This window comes from Acomys russatus, chromosome 13 (genome assembly GCF_903995435.1).
Source record: "Acomys russatus chromosome 13, mAcoRus1.1, whole genome shotgun sequence".
NCBI classification, from domain to species: Eukaryota; Metazoa; Chordata; class Mammalia; order Rodentia; family Muridae; genus Acomys; species Acomys russatus.
In genome coordinates, this window is record NC_067149.1 from 67,604,570 (window position 1) to 67,620,795 (window position 16,226).

General features: G+C 37.4%; 1 protein-coding gene across 3 annotated transcripts in view; it reads right to left on the reverse strand.

Annotated features, from left to right (window-relative positions):
• Positions 1–3,443: 3,443 nt before the first annotated feature.
• Kras (KRAS proto-oncogene, GTPase) overlaps positions 3,444–16,226 on the reverse strand; it is a 33,290-nt gene continuing 20,507 nt past the window's right edge. For 2 of the 3 annotated variants that reach the window (XM_051155590.1, XM_051155591.1), the window contains exons 5-6: positions 8,971–9,094; positions 3,444–4,622 (exon numbers count right to left, since the gene is read on the reverse strand). In XM_051155590.1, the coding sequence (XP_051011547.1) occupies positions 8,975–9,094 (120 nt within the window). In that variant the 3' untranslated portion in view covers positions 3,444–4,622; positions 8,971–8,974. The remainder of the gene's footprint in view (positions 4,623–8,970; positions 9,095–16,226) is intronic. The other variant, XM_051155592.1, reaches the window with a different exon arrangement.

Sequence of the window (16,226 nt, forward strand, 5' to 3'; positions counted from 1 at the left end):
AAGTGCATATTCAAAGCTCTTGTCACACACCTCCTCAAAATGATTTGAATGTAGTTATCAAAATAAGACATACAAAGGTGACTGTGATGCTCAGTGGATGGCTGGCACTATGTAGCTACTGTTCCCATTATTTTTTATGCTGCTGGGACAGTAAGCCTTTACACCCTATATCACTTGGACTAGCTTTCATGAGGAGTGGTAATTTTCCTGTTTCTGCCATTAAAGCTGATGTACTTCGTGTCTATCTGAAACCAAGCTAATGTGGCAGCAAGTTTAAGCAAACACTCAAGTGTTTATGCAATGTTCTTTGCAACTTTATAAATAAAGAACATTTCTGACTTAAAAGGTACAAAAAGTGTCTGACTAAAGGATTCTGTATCAACAACTACCATGCGGAATTCCAAATTTCCATCAAGAAATACCCATAGTCAGGACGGGATGTTGATTAGTTTGGAATGCTTGCCTAACGTGAAGCTCTAAATTTGAGCCTCAACCACAATTAGAAGTAAATACACACTTCATGGTCACATAACTATTTTTATTACATTACAATGATTAGGAGCAGTACGGTTCATGACAAAAATATTACAAATTTCAGATCACTTCACAGCACGTACTCCTATAAACATTTAAAAGTTAATTTTAATTAAAAGAGTGGTCATTTTAAATTTAATATTTGATATGACCAACATTCCCTAGGTCAGAGTAACCAAAGTATGGAAACAACTGGATCACACTGCATATGCCCCACAAAAAATAAAAATAAAATAAAATAAAATAAAAAGAAGGAAAGAGAAAAAGGAAAGAAAGCACAATGTACAAAATGTGCATGTTTCAGTTTATACTATACAAAAATAGTTAAAATACATTCCAGGTAAACATGTTACATTAAGAAATAGCACTAGTAAGAAATTGGCACTCAAATAAAAATGCAGAAGTGTTTTCAACATAAAGACATGAGACAGTGGAGTTGGAGAACTGGAGATAAAACAGCACATAGCCCACTCAGCTGGTTGGGAGTGCATCTGAAACTGGCATTTTTGCAGAGAACTTTATTTTTCCCAAATTCATCTAAAATGCCTACCACCATCCCAAACAGGCACTTCAAACTATTAAACTAAACCACAAATCTGAATCTAATAACTATCCTTTGAAAACAAACGTACTTGTTTAGAAATAATTTTCATGTTTTGACAGAATTTTACAACTACTGGGTATATCTGTTCAATTTTTCAATGCAGAATTCATGCTACTCAGTATTACAGAAAAGTTATTAAGTATAAATTCACCTTTAATGTAACTTTTGGGTTTAAAAAATGACTACACAGTTATTAAGAAATCACTACTTTTAACAAATGGAGATTACTTTAGTTAAATCTTTATTGTCTACAAAACAAAAACAAACAAACAAAAAAAAACCCTTCCTAAATATATAGTTTGGGAAAAATTAAAATCAGTGGAATACAAGATGAGATGAATTTGTGCAAACCATAACGTCTGACATGTCTCACAGAAGCTGTACGTATGTTGGGACGAAACTGTGCAATGGTGGCAAAGGTCTTGACCCTATAAAAGTTAGGATCTAAATTCCTATGCGGTGTGACTCAGTCAATAAAGCCTAGAATTCCTGACCGAAAATATTTACTCAAATTGTAATTGCTGTATTCTTCCCACAGATGTGTTAATGCCTATAACTGTAATTTAGCATTGGTTTTCAACTTCAACAAAGATTTTAAGGCTGTAGTAAGTAGGTAATATTTATGGGTTTATTTGTTTGTTTAGAATTCTTTCCCTTAAAAAAAAATCTCTATTTTTTGTTAACAAAGTCTAACACAATTCAAAATTTATATAATGGTAATTACTACTACTTTAATACACTGCCCAGAAACATTAAAAATACCTGATTATGCACTGTAGTTCCTGAAGTATACCCATTGCTCTGTAGAGAAATGGAAGGTACTAACTGTGTTAAGACATAATATCCATACAGAGAATGTTCTATGGACACATACAGTTTAGAACATTTCAGAAAAGTAAATTAGGGAATTTCTATTCCTTTAGAATAATTACATAAAGTAGTTTGATTAAAGGGATGCATTGGAATCATAGCAAACAATTCTTACTGAACTAAAAAACTGCAGGAGCCCAAACCCCTCTCTGTAAAACTAAAATCTTGTATTCTATTATTTCTTGTATTCTATTATTTCTAAGTCGTGTGCCCTATGCCTTACTAAGGCACTACAGACCATGCACAGCACTGGCCAAGGATTGTGCCCTTTCTTGGAGACACCACATAGCCAGAGCCTAGTGTAGAGCCCAGAATATGACAAGCACCGAATAAATGCTGAGAAAATAAATCTGGTGTGAAAGTGAGCTTTATGAACTCTGAAGTGTGTTCACTGTTGGGACTGTATTTATTTAAACAATGAATCTATCACTATCAGGATGATGGCGGGATGGAGTTAAGCTCTCCTTCCACTGGACTCTCTTCTGTCTGTGCACACTGAATTTGAAAATTCCTACTTAGGCACCAGTGGACCAGACAGTAGAAATGAAGTCCAAAGGATCAAGACTGAAGTGCTGTGGTGACCCTGAAAACTGGCTATTAGTTCAAATCCCACTGTGGTGCCTGTTGGACTGTTTTAAGTCCTGGGGAAGAAAGCCTTGGGTAGCTCTGGTGTACCTACCTAAGTGGGCAACACTCATGGAGCTGTCCACAGCAAAAACAAAACTTGAAGTGGAGGGAATTAAAGTATTAAAAGAAAACTACACTACGTCATGAGCATGTGGGAGACAGGCAGGAAGCCAGGGTGATGCTGGAGGGAGTCCTGAAACTAGAGAATAGGTGCGGAAATGTAAACTTTACCTCTTGCACAATTTTGCCCAAGACTGGCAGTGAAGATGATAGTCCACGTCCAACACTTACAGAGTGTGCCGAGCTTGACAACTAGGTGTGTCAGTACGTAAACTGACTATAAATTACACAGCTGTGAAATTAGTCTTTGAGATGATTTAACATTAAATAGACAGTGATTTGCCTAAAACCAGACTTTTAAAAGACAGATATCCAGTCCTCACACTCCAGTGGTATTTCCATCATATTTCAAATATTTGAAGGAATGCTTTAAGTGCATTTTTGAAGGGCTTGTTTTTGCTGTTAACTCATCTATTCTTAAAGCATTAGACAGATACTTGTAGGTTTGGGAAGTACTGAGGAAATGTTTGTTCAGCCAGAATCAAGAGACTAGTCTTTTGAACTTACTTTCTTCATAGATCTTTACAAGATCCACTCTCCTTGTAGCCTCCTACCCCAAAATCTCAACCTTGAAGCTAACTTCGAAGTTGATTTCAAATTTTATTATTATTGTTAAAAAAAAAAAGAACTTCTCGATTTGTCAGTAGGACTGCGGCACGATGAGACTGCCTCATACTGAGCCGTCAAGCTCTCCTCGACCCCCATTCTGACCAACCAACGCATGGCCAACACTGCAGCAGCAGCTGTAACACCCAGGGGTGTGCATCACAGGCTCCTGTAGGCCCAGCCTTGCACTCTGGTCTCCTCAACACCTGCTAAGTTACAACTGTCTCAAATCATCTTCAGCTTCACATCCAGAATTAAAACTACTTTCAATGACGTAAGTTCAAAAAAGACTTGAAAGTTAGGGTAAGAACAATCTGACAAAGGGGGATTATACTTCATTCTTATGAGAACGTTTTATATGTGTTAAAGTTGTTTAAATTATTACAAAAATTTAGTAGCATGTAAATATAGCCCAAATCATTACTGTTTCATACTGGGTCTGCCTTACTAGGAAAAGCTATTACAGGAACCGTATAGTAATTTAGCTAACATGGAAATTTAATGGACTTTTAGTCAGTATTTTCCATTGCCCCCACCTTTTTTTTTTCTTCCCGTTTTTCCCCTTTTCTAGAAAAAATATACTATTTGGGGGACTGAGCATGACTAACTGCAGTGGAAAGCTAGAGGAAGCCTTTGTGAGCAGCCCTACACTTATGAAGGAGGACAGACTAGGACATGCTAGAGGTGACTCAAAGGGACGCCCATAAAGTCTGTGACCCCTCAGTTTCAGGAGAGCAACCACAAGTTCTCCGATGAAGCTGTAATTACTAATGAATTACTTAGTGCCTAGATGAACACAGAGCAGGGATGGGTCAAAGGCTTCATCACTCCGGTTCACAACCATGTTCACAGTTGGTAAGAGAACTAGCAAGGAATCAACTGCATGCACCAAACCCCAAGACAGGGTCTCGGGTCTTTAGTCTCTTCCACAGGCATTGCTAGTTTAAGTCCAAAACCCAGGGAATACTGGCACTTAGAAAAAAAGGTTTCCACTGTCATTTTAAAATAAGCATTTAAGATAAAAGCTGACAGTTTGCACGAACAGAAAAAAATTAGGTAATGCTAAAACAAATGCTAATAATTTAGTGTAATGTACAAAAATTACTTTTACTTAAGTATGCCTTAAGAAAAAAGTACAAACTATTTACATAATTATACACCTTGTCTTTGACTTCTTTTTCTTCTTTTTCCCATCTTTGCTCATCTTTTCTTTATGCTTTCGAATTTCTCGGACTAATGTATAGAAGGCATCATCAACACCCTAAAATAAAATAAAGTAATTAAAATGTTAATCTTAATGTTAAAATGTTAACATGATGGCTTGAGGTACCCAGATCATAGACTTTTGTTTTTAATGGAACCTTTAGTACTAAGAGAGAGTAAGTTCAGTTTATGTTATGTTATGGCAACTGAATGCGCTTAAGTATCTCAACCGAATAGGATTAAGTATCTCTTCATGGATACTCTGAGATTTAAAAAATTTTTAAATAATAATTTAAAATTTTTCTGACACTGAAAACAACTTTATGCATATGAATATTTTGCCTACATGTCTGTCTGTCTGTGTACCACGTGAGCACAGTGCCTAACAGGAGATAACAGGATTTTAGATCCCCAGTGACAGGAGTTATTGACAGTTTTTAGCTGCCAGGTGGGTGCTGGATGTCCGGGTCCTCTGGAAGAACCGCCAGTGCTCTTAACCATTTCTCCAGCCCTGGTATTCTGATATGTAAATAGGAACTCTGACTTTCACAATAGGAAATGATAATATGTGGTGCAGAATCTTACGACATAAGCTTAATGACCTCTTTCCCCCAAAACACTTGATTTTTTGTTTTTTTTTTGGCTAGTTTTCCCATACTAGCAAAATAAGTCACTCAATTCCTGATCCCTGCCTCCATGTATGGTAGGTGTGCCTGTGTGTGTGTGTGTGTGTGTGTGTGTGTGTGTGTGTGTGTGTGTGTGTATTGTCCCCAAGTTTCTGGCCTTTAGACAGTAAGCCACGTGTCTGTAAGATGCTGCCGCCTTGAAAGCTGTAATGCTCCCAAGCTGTGGCGATGAGCGAAATCATCTGACTGGTGGTGTATTTGATCACCCTGCAAAGATTCTCTTACTGTTTTATAGTTACAGCTATTCAAAACTTGTCATATAAATACCCACCTTCAAAGAACATCTAACATCAGTCATTAAGGCATACATCAATGTGTCATTAAAGCAAAATACCCAAATCAGTTGTGACTAAGATCGATTAAGTCAGTAACTCCCAACCCTGGTGTGAAGACTGCACTTTACAAGAGGGAGCCTGAAGAGCCAACTTTATACCTTCAATATGCAAGTTCACACTGGAGTCAGCCCTTGCCATATCTATGTCAAAAGCAAAAGTGAAGCTCAAGAAAAAGTGATTTTGCATTGCTTCCTCTGTTAATCCTAGTAGGAACTACAGAGGAAATCTTACCCTAACAGTGCTTCCAAACCGAGAGGGAAGCCAGAGGGAGGCTGGCAAACAAGCACCGAACAATGTGAGCCACTCAATGGCGTGCGGATCTGTATTCCCGTAGTGACTTGTTTCAGTATTATGTATTAGCTCCCCTATGTTAAATGCGTTATCTTCAAAATAACTGAATATTTAAGTGGCAAGATTTTCCCTTTACCATATTACTGATATTTAGTGATTTCAAAATAATAATTACTTGCATACTTTCTTTCAAGTTTTTAGTTAACTCATTTTGACAACAAATCTCTAATTCAGTAAAGCATGACCAATATTGTTAAAAATGCAGAGCAGCAATGAAGCTTGCCCATATTTAACAAGTAGAAACTGGGTCAACATCAGTGTCATCTACTTGAATACAAGTGAATAAATATACATTGCCCCAGACCCTCCATCTGCAATCAGTGGTGCTTTTCGCCTTCTGAAAACCATTACTGACACAGCACAGGCATTACAGTCAAGGCTTAGAGTGTGAGGTCCACACAGACACAGGAAACAAACTTCTTCCACGCTATCCTAACACACAGTGAGAAACCCTTCCAATGGCATAATAAAATTACCTGTAATTCAGTGGCACTTTACAACTTAAGGAGGGATAGATGCTTGGATGGGATAGTGTCTTTTTGTCTACATGTGTGTATGTGAGGGGTGTGGGTGTGGTGAGAGGGACCTGTGCATTAAGGTATCTCAGGGAGACTGGAGCTAGCCTGGTAACCAGCGAACTGCACTGGTCACTTCTGGCCCCGGCCCCAGTGCTGCGACTTCACATGCTACTTGGCCAGCTGGCATTTATGAGCGAGTTCCAGGGACTCGAGCTCAGGTGCTCGTGCTTGTGCAGCAGACCCATGAGTGTGCCACTGATGAGGCCTCCCTCCCAACCCCTAACTCTTCATGAATTCCCTTTAATCACACATCATATTATCTACTCTATGTCAAATTTCTTTTTAGAAATTACATTTTTTTTTCTGTTTGTGTGTATGTCACGGCACACGTATGGAAGTCAGAGGACAAATTGCAGGTTCTCTCCTCCCACCAAATGGATCTGATGGATCAAACTCAGGTCCTTGGGCTGCTTGACAGCTATCTCATTGGTCCTCCAACTATTTGTATAATGAAGAAAAATACCAACAATACTAAAACAATGGTGCAGAAAAATAAAAACCCTGAGAAAGATATCAAGATGAAATAATATACAACTATTTAAGAGACAAGACAGAATTTGAGAGCATTTACCCTCTTGTCATGTTCTGACAGTATGCCAGCCTCCAGCAACATTAATCTAATTATATGACTCCAATGTTCGAGGCACGCCATAGGTAATGTACACAGGGCAGTGGGCTCCTTGTGCTCATGAGAACTAATTCCCATAAAGTTGCAACCGATACTCTGCTAGTTATTTTGTTTAAACTTACCCTTTTTCTAGGACTATAAAAAATAATCTGTATATATTTATCACTATCAAATAAAAGCTTTAAATATTTACCAAACTATAATTTTAAATATCATAAAGTATATTTTTGCTTTATGTAGAAAGTGCTAATGTGAACTAAAATGACAGGGATTCAATTTATAGGGTCTACTATTAACATTTACAGGAGTTACTGCTATAAACATTTAGAGCAGAGTGTTTCTACCTTGGTCTTGAATACTACGTAAGGGGTATCACATTCTCTAAATAGTCTGTTCAATTTTATAATCATCCAAAGAGTGATGAGATAAAGAGGGGAATAAGGTTAAAATCACCACTTAAATCTGGCCATAGCTGTTATTTCAAAGCTAAACTTTTCAAATTGCGTTTTAATGTTAAATTGTACTATCATTTCTAAAACTAAAGTGTGGCTTTATACAATCATAAAAGTTTCAAGAGTTCATAGTCCCATTAGAATTCATGCAAGCCTGCCCACTACTCCTGCATGCACGTCTCTCAGTACTAAGTCTTACACACTGGGACTGATTGCCTCATGTCCTCAAAGAACACATACATGGCAACAGCCTCCAGCAAAAGCACAGACTTCTATGTGAGGCTTTATCACCTCACTGAGTGAAGAATTTGCTGAGTTAGACAAAGTATAATCTGGGTTAGTTTAGACAGGAACGTCAGAGTTCCAGTCAAACTTTACTAGGATGTACCTATGTGCCAAGAATATTAAGGTGCAACGGGCACACAGAGATTAAAATATATGATCCAGCTTTCTAGGATCCTAATGTGTAATAAAGGAATGACACAAACTATTTCCATGCAACAGAGAAAGCCACATAGTTAAAAATAGTATATTGTAAACACACAAAGCCACAATGGTCACTTTGAGGAGTTGAGGATTCTCAGAGACTGAGGAATCACATGTTAGCTGATGAATCAAACTAGGGCTAAGAATCTTGCTGATCCAAACAAGAGGCAGGACTGAAGGGAAGGCAGGAATAGCATGGTGGGTAAGTACGGACAAAACTTGCAAATTGATAGTTTTCGACATAAAATTCCAAAAGCCTGTAGTAGAGGGAAGGTGTTAAGGACCATATAAGGTACGCGTAGAGAAACTGACACTGTGCTCACTGTGTAAATCAGTGGCTAGATTTACAAGTGAGAGGCTAGCATTCCTCTGAAGCAGCCTGTAAAGTGAACATAGCAGCTATGAGGTAAGCGCACAGAGGAAACCACTGCTGTGTAACAATGTGACAAAGCAGCAGCACAGGGACCTACAGCTGCTTCTACATGGTTGCCGGCCGCCAGGCACCAGATGGCACTGGGCAGGCAGCTAACTCAGGGCAGCAACTTTCCTACCTGTAGGCCATATTACTACACACTTTTTACCCAGCCTGCTGCTAGTTATCTTAAAACATATATCTGATTTCCCTTAAAAATAATCAGTTCCAAATGCTTAGCTTACTTAAAACTAATGAAGTCAGCAGAGCTTATGACAAATGCAGATTAGTCTACTATAACCATCAAAAGGTGTCAATTATAACTGATAATCACATTTAAAATAAATGTACTCGTTATAGAAACAAATGACAAATATTATTTAACGCTTCAAAGCAGAATACATCTAAGTGGTTCTGACTGCTTTGTTACCTTTGAAAAATATCTGCTTTGTTACCAAAATGAATATGCTGAACTTACCAGATTACATTATAATGCATTTTTTAATTTTCACACAGCCAGGAGTCTTTTCTTCTTTGCTGATTTTTTTCAATCTGTACTGTCGGATCTCTCTCACCAATGTATAAAAAGCATCCTCCACTCTCTGCATTGTAAAACACAACTTCTTTAAAGTCTGTCTCATTTGGAAGAGTGATTTACTGGGATACAGCCATGTGCACAACGTTTGAATTATGAGCTCTACAGGTGAGGTTTTTTAAAAAGCAGACATCAGATTGAATAAAATTTGGGATGCAGCTTTAAAACATGAGCTAAAACCTGGTTTGTTCTCAAAATGTGTTTTTTTGTTTGTTTGTGTTTTAATTAAGAGTTGAAAATTCTTAGGAATCAGGGGAGATTATGAAAATATTCATGTTCTCCGATATAATAATCTAAGTTTGATGAACTGCAGTTAGGGCTGAACTTGGCTTGGACACAGAGAAGACGTGTGATCTCCATACACCACTGGCCTGCGTTTCACTTTGGGCGGGAGCACAGTGGAAGGCAGACAAGGGACATGAGGCTTTGCTAAATCCAAAACCCAAATCCATATCCCAACCAAGGTCAGTCTAAAATCTGGTACCCCAGTTTTATCTTCAACTAGATCCTTTGTAGTCAACTCCTAGGTCTCTAAGTCCTTCTGAGACTGCTACCACAGTGGATGGGAACTCACAGTATTTAAATGGTAAGTTGACAGGGGCCATTTACCAAAACAAGAAAGCTTCACAACCATTTGAAATATATAAAATAGGAGCAATACATTCGTATCCTTATACAAGTCTCAAACAGCCTGCAGAGCACCGTTGGGGCGACACTGCTGTGTGCCGTCTGTATTAACTTACATACTCTAAAGTTACTTTAGACTCTGCTGTACTTTAAATGCTTAGGTCTTTTGCTGGCGTGTGTGTCCGTGCACCTTGTGTGTAGCTGGTGCCTTCAAAGGTCAGACTGAATCAGCTCTCCTAGAACTGGAGTTATCAACAGCTATGAGCCACCACATGGGCCCTGGGAACTGAACCTAGGTCCTCTGCAGGAACGGAGTGCTCTTAACTGCCGAGCCATCTCTCCAGCCCTTCTAATGGGGTTTTCTGGTTTAAGACTGTGGTATAAAGCTATAACAAGTAAAATCATAAATAGCCTTTATGAAGAAAAAGGTCTTCAACTTTCTCAAAACAGAAAATTTGTCAATAGCCTTAAAGAGTGCAAAGTTATGCTACTTTCTTGAATAATTGCACCAACAAAGTAGAAGTTTCATCTAACAGCAGCGTCCAGAAACTTCACATACATGCAGCACAAATTCAACTTCAGATATAATATTTATGTCCATTCTTCTAAAACAAAAGTAAATACTCAGGAAAGCTGGCATATTTTACTACATATTTAATTTTAGACTTATTTTATTTTTAATAATGAATTGCTTATGCAGGAGAGTGGTGCATTTTTTTATTTTCTATAATTGGTAAAATCATGATAAAATGTACCCAAGAATCTAATATACCAAAAACTTGACTTATAATTTTAAATTTAATCAGGCAGAGAGAATCATGCACTCAGTATTAAGAGTAATTAGCCAGCAACTAGGGCTTAATTTTTGCACATGTAAGTCGTCTGCTGCCTTCAACAGTTAAGATAAGATACTATGTTTGGAGCACATTAAGCTTCACAAATCTCTAGAGCGTATTAAAAACTGCTCTAGTAAAGTTTAGTATTTTTAACTACAAAATTCATAAAATTAAGAGTCAGTAAAGAAGGCATTTAAATTATATTTCATATTAAGATATATACTTCCAGCAAATATTATATGTCATCCAGTAAAATAAATTCTCATTTAAAATGATGGAATAATAAAAATTATTATAGCCACAGAAAAATGTTGTGTGGGATGTGTGTAAGGTGCCTTTGGGGGACAGAAGGAGGAGGCACCAGTGCCAGCTACCAGTCAGGTCCTCCACAAGAGCAGCCAGCACTCTTAACCTGAACCATTTCTCCAGAACCCCACCAAATTTTATTTTAATGGAATAAATTTAATCCACTAATCCTACTACGAAAGAAAAATTTTCAACTTTACCTGCCCCTCCACCCCCCGAAACAGGGCTTCTTTCTATAGCCCTGGCTGTTCTGGAACTCACTCTGTAGACCATACTAACCTCAAACTCAGAGATCCACCTGTCTCTGCCTCCCAAGTGCTGGGACTAAAGGTGTGCGACACCACCACCCGGAAAATTTTCAACTTTTAAAAATCATTAAATGTTGGCATTTTAAATAAAATCCCCACTTGATTCTGCATGTACTAGTCTTTAGTAATTTTATCATTCATTCTCAAGGCAAATGCTTTACTTATTCATTTACCCTTCAAAATATCAGGAGTATTCATATTATATAAAATTAAGTTATTTAAGACAAATAACTTACAAAGCATTTAAAATGTAAAACATGACTGGTCAATTTATATTTTCATAAGTAGTTATTTTCTTTTAATTTGAAAACCAGTGAAAAATTCTCCATGTATTTATACAGAGAAAGAGACAAACCAGGCAAAAGCTCATATTTTTTTAACATCTTAAAAGAATATAAATCTTTATCCCTTCTTTTTAAAAAAAGTTACAATGTCAATGTAGAGCTCAATGTGCTATGAAGGGAGAAAAAAAAGAGTATTTGTCTTCTGATTTAAGAGAAGCAAAATTTGATTGTAACACTGTTCTAAAATCAGTTTGATGTGTCTGCTGTTTTAGTGAGAGCATCCCCATCACCGATAAAAGAATATATGATTTTTGTTTCCAGCAATGCAGAGAGAATTGGAAGCCAATAATTAAAGAGACAGCTACCCATCACCAAGAATTTAGGATTAGGCTCTCAGTGGCAGGATAATTAACATCAAGAAATAGTTTACTACAGAGAAACTTTCTTAGTTTTATGAGTATGAAATTTAAATTCACTTGAAAATATTTATCACATTTTGCACAGTAAGTCATTCCTTGAAAATATGCTTCAAAGTTACATTGACATCAGGAGAACCTGAGAACATTGATATTTATCCTTGCCCTACCACTAGCACTGGCTTTTACTTTTAAATACTATATAATATAGAATATTGATTTATTATTGCAAAGTTTGAAGTAACTTTTAAAGATAAGGCAATTATGACTAATTGTTAACCCCCTAAGAGCAGTGATTTATCCTCGAAGATTTAACTTACTGCCACATTTGATCATTTTCAAATGACACTTAGTAAATTCTAAGGGCAAACAAAAAGATCTATGTATAAACGAAAGCACCCAAGTTTAAGTATGTAATTCGTTTTTTCAAGATTTATTTACTTATTAAGTATACAGTGTTTTGCCTGCATGTACACAAGCAAACCAGAAGAGGGCACCAGATCTCACTATAGATGGTTGTGAGCCACCATGTGGTTGCTGGGAATTGAACTCAGGACCTTTGGAAGACCAGGTAGTGCTCTTAACCTCTGAGCCATCTCTCCAGTCCCTGTAATTCATTTTTAAACAAAGAGATATGACAATGTTTTCAACTCAGAGCAAACTGAGACTATGGAAACAGAAAAGCCCCATAGAACCCTGCTGACACATAATATTCTCGAACTTCTCTCAGTAAAAGCATAATGTATTAAGTACTTCAGTCCTGTTGAATCTGTAACACTTCTTGCAGAGTTCTGTCAAGGGGACGACATACATGTCTACACACATGCAAGAACAGCAGCCTTCTCAGGGAATAGAGAAACCATATGGAGGCAATATCTTGTGTACTGTATAGATGTAACATCTGTCAATAAAAAAAACCTGTGGCCTATAGGAAGGGGCAGAATAGAAGATGGGACATCCAATATGCAGAAGGGATCCTGGGAGAGAGGCAGGCACACAAGAGTCGCCCAGGAAGACGTGAGGAGGACAGAAGAATGGCATCTAAGCAGAACAGTCACATGGCAGAATGAAGATCAGTATACTTTAAGTTATGAGCTACAGAGAGAAGAGCCCAGCTACATGTAAATATATTGAGTCTTCTGAGTCATTATTCCAGGAACTTGGGGCCAGGAGGGAAAACCAGACATTTTCCTCAATACCAACCTCACATTCCTGATTTTTTCTCAAGAAACTCTGTCAGACTATAACCCATCTCAAGTGTTCAATAACGCTGCATTTCTAACTCACAGAGTTCAAAACACTGATTTCATGGCACCTGAGGTTTTAAATTTTGGTTTGCCTTTGTGGACTAGGCTGGCCTCGAACTCACAGAGATCCGCCTGCCTCTGCCTCCCTGAGTGCTAGAATTAAAGGCGTGTGCCACCACTGGCTGTCTGTGTTTTGCTTTCTTAAATAGCTTTATGATAAGTCTTTTTTCAGAGACGTCTTCTATCAACTAATTTTATTTATCTAGAAATTAACAGCAAACCAAGAACTAATCAGTGTTGGGTGATTTTTAAATTTAGAAACTTTTTACACTGCTCAAAGGGAGCACACCAAGTAACAGAAGGCCGGATCAGCTATTCTGAGAATCCTGCTTATCATGCACCTGACATCATTCACTCGGACTTTTCGGTTTAGCAGCCTGGCAAATTTCACAGCCTTCTTCAAGGTGTTCTGTGTTTCTCTCACAGCCTTTCCTGATGTACTGTCCAAAGAAACCAGAAAAATCTGTCAATGACTAAGTATCCTTATATACTAGAAATATAGGGGTCACATACTAGAATACTAGCAATGTATTAGTTCCTTTTAGATCAAGACTGAAAGGACTAAAAGACACCGAAAAAGGCTAATCACAATGCCACACACTTGTAATCCCAGGGATGGGGATGGGAAGGCAAGGGATCACTGGAGCTCAAGAGTTCCAGAACAGTCTGGGCAACACAGCAAGATCCTGTCTCAAAGGGGACAAAATACATGCCCCCCCCCACACCTATTAATCATTATATATTGGTAAGAAAATATGTTAATATTATATTAATATTAAAGTTTTCAAGTATGTATTGATAAAATATGTATTCTATAACCCATATTTTATAAAGTAACAGAATATAATTTCTTTTATTAAACATACACATTTTGCTTTAAGATAGTAAAATCAGCCTGTGAATTTTAGGTTGAAGGTCTTGTGTAACTACTAGAATCTTGTCAATTGTGACTAAGATGCTGAGACATACACCACAAGCTACAAGCCAAGTACAGGCACGAAAAACTGTTCTGGTACAAGCTGACAACAAGTTTTACATTTCAAGGCTTCTTAGGAAAAATATGTGCAAGATACTGCATTATTATCTGGGCCTCTATAGAGAAAACCCTTGGCATGCCTTTGCCTTCACTTACACCTCTGCAAACGTCTGCATGAATATGCAGTTCCTATTGCTGTAAGCAGAATTATTTTGGTGCTTTTGTTAAGCTCATGAACAAGAACAAAAAACCTCAAGCAGAAATGACATTGCTGACAAAATACAATAAAGACATGTATACTTAATTCGAGTAACAAATAAGCAAATAAAAGGCAATAATAAAATACTCCCCAAAAGGAGCTTTGAATTTTTACAAAAACTGAGGTAAAATGTATTAAAACGTACATCATATACTATAAATTATTAAAATTAAGAGTAGCTCTTTAGACTCTTCCAAAATTTTAAAAATATCAAACTAATTTCAAGAAATATTAATGACTTTTCAAAGCAAATTAACTTCTAAATAAATCAAGTCCACTGAAAAGTGATCTCTAAGGTACAGTTTAGCAACATATTGTTACACAGAAGAAATCCACAAAATAAGATATAAATACAAGAAGGGCTAAGCACTGCTTAAGAAGTTCCTACATAGCTTACCTCTATCCATGTTAGACAACTCAAATTATCTAAAAAACAAATTTAAGTTCACCTGTTTCTGTACCACATGACAAAGTGAGTTGGGCATGGTGGCATACACCTGTAATCCCAGCCATGTGGGAGGTAGAGGCAGGGGTTCAAGGCCAGCCTCTACTACATAATGAGCTTGAGATTTGTCTGGGCTGTAACTGTCAACACACTCAAAACCAAACAAAAGTGAAGAAGGCAAAACAATTTTAAAAGATGTGTGTGTGTGTGTGTGTGTGTGTGTGTGTGTGTGTGTGTGTGACACAAAACATTGTTAAAGGTAGAAAGCTATTTTAAAAGCCAGGCAATGTTCTAATCAATAATGACCACTTATCAATATGCACACTACTGCACTAATGTCCAACACATAAAAATGCAGTGATTGTAGACTGTGATGGGTGAGAAACTGAGAGGCGACCAAGCCACTCCTTTCACTTTGCCCCATGGCCTTTCTTCTTAGACTGTGGCCAGCTCCCAAGCCAGTGATCAAACAAAGGAATGCACACCACAGGCTTCACTCAACACAAGCCCCTGTACTCAAGTCTGGAGTCTGACTCTGATAAGCTCAGCTGATTTGTGTGCATATTCAAGTATGAGAGGCTCTCTTCTGTGTTACAACCCAGTCTCAGGCTTGTCTTTGGGAAATGTCAACTACAATGTTCACTAGTATGCAAGGTACTTTCTTTACACATTTAAGCACTGCAAGTAGCAAAGTGTTAATGGTAAAATCTATATACTGTGTTTCCAACAAAATTCCTTACATTAAATTATTTCATAAGAAATGTTGGTGGGGGGCCTGGGGAGATGGCTCAGAGGCTAAGAGCACTGTCTGCTCTTCCAAAGGTCCTGAGTTCAATTCCCAGCAACCACATGATGGCTCACAACCATCTAGGATGGGATCTGGTGCCCTCTTCTGGTGTGCAGGGGAATAGGCAGGTAAAAACATTGTATACATAATAAACAAATCAATCTTTAAAAAAAAAAAAAAAAAAAAAAAAAAAACTGTTAGTGGGAAGTCACAGATAGTATATTTTCTGAGCTGCTTCTGAGGAAAACCAAGGAGAAGACCAGGAAATAGAACCTGGAATGTGGGGTGGACTTGAATGAAATAGCTCTTCTACCATGAAGTCAAGGCCTGTGTCTATAAACTCTAACTGTGAACAAGCTGGTACACAGGAGACACCATGTAACAGTCATACTACAGAAATTCACTTTTAAATAATGTCTATTTACTTTCTAAATATTCCCTTACTTTAATCACAACTTTCTCACTAAATAGATACTCAAAAACTTTCTGCCAAAATATAGTTTTTCAAATACAACAAAATTTAATAGAGAAACAAATTCTTATATAGAAAAAAAAAAAATCAAACTTTATTCCATTGTTATTTGTCTT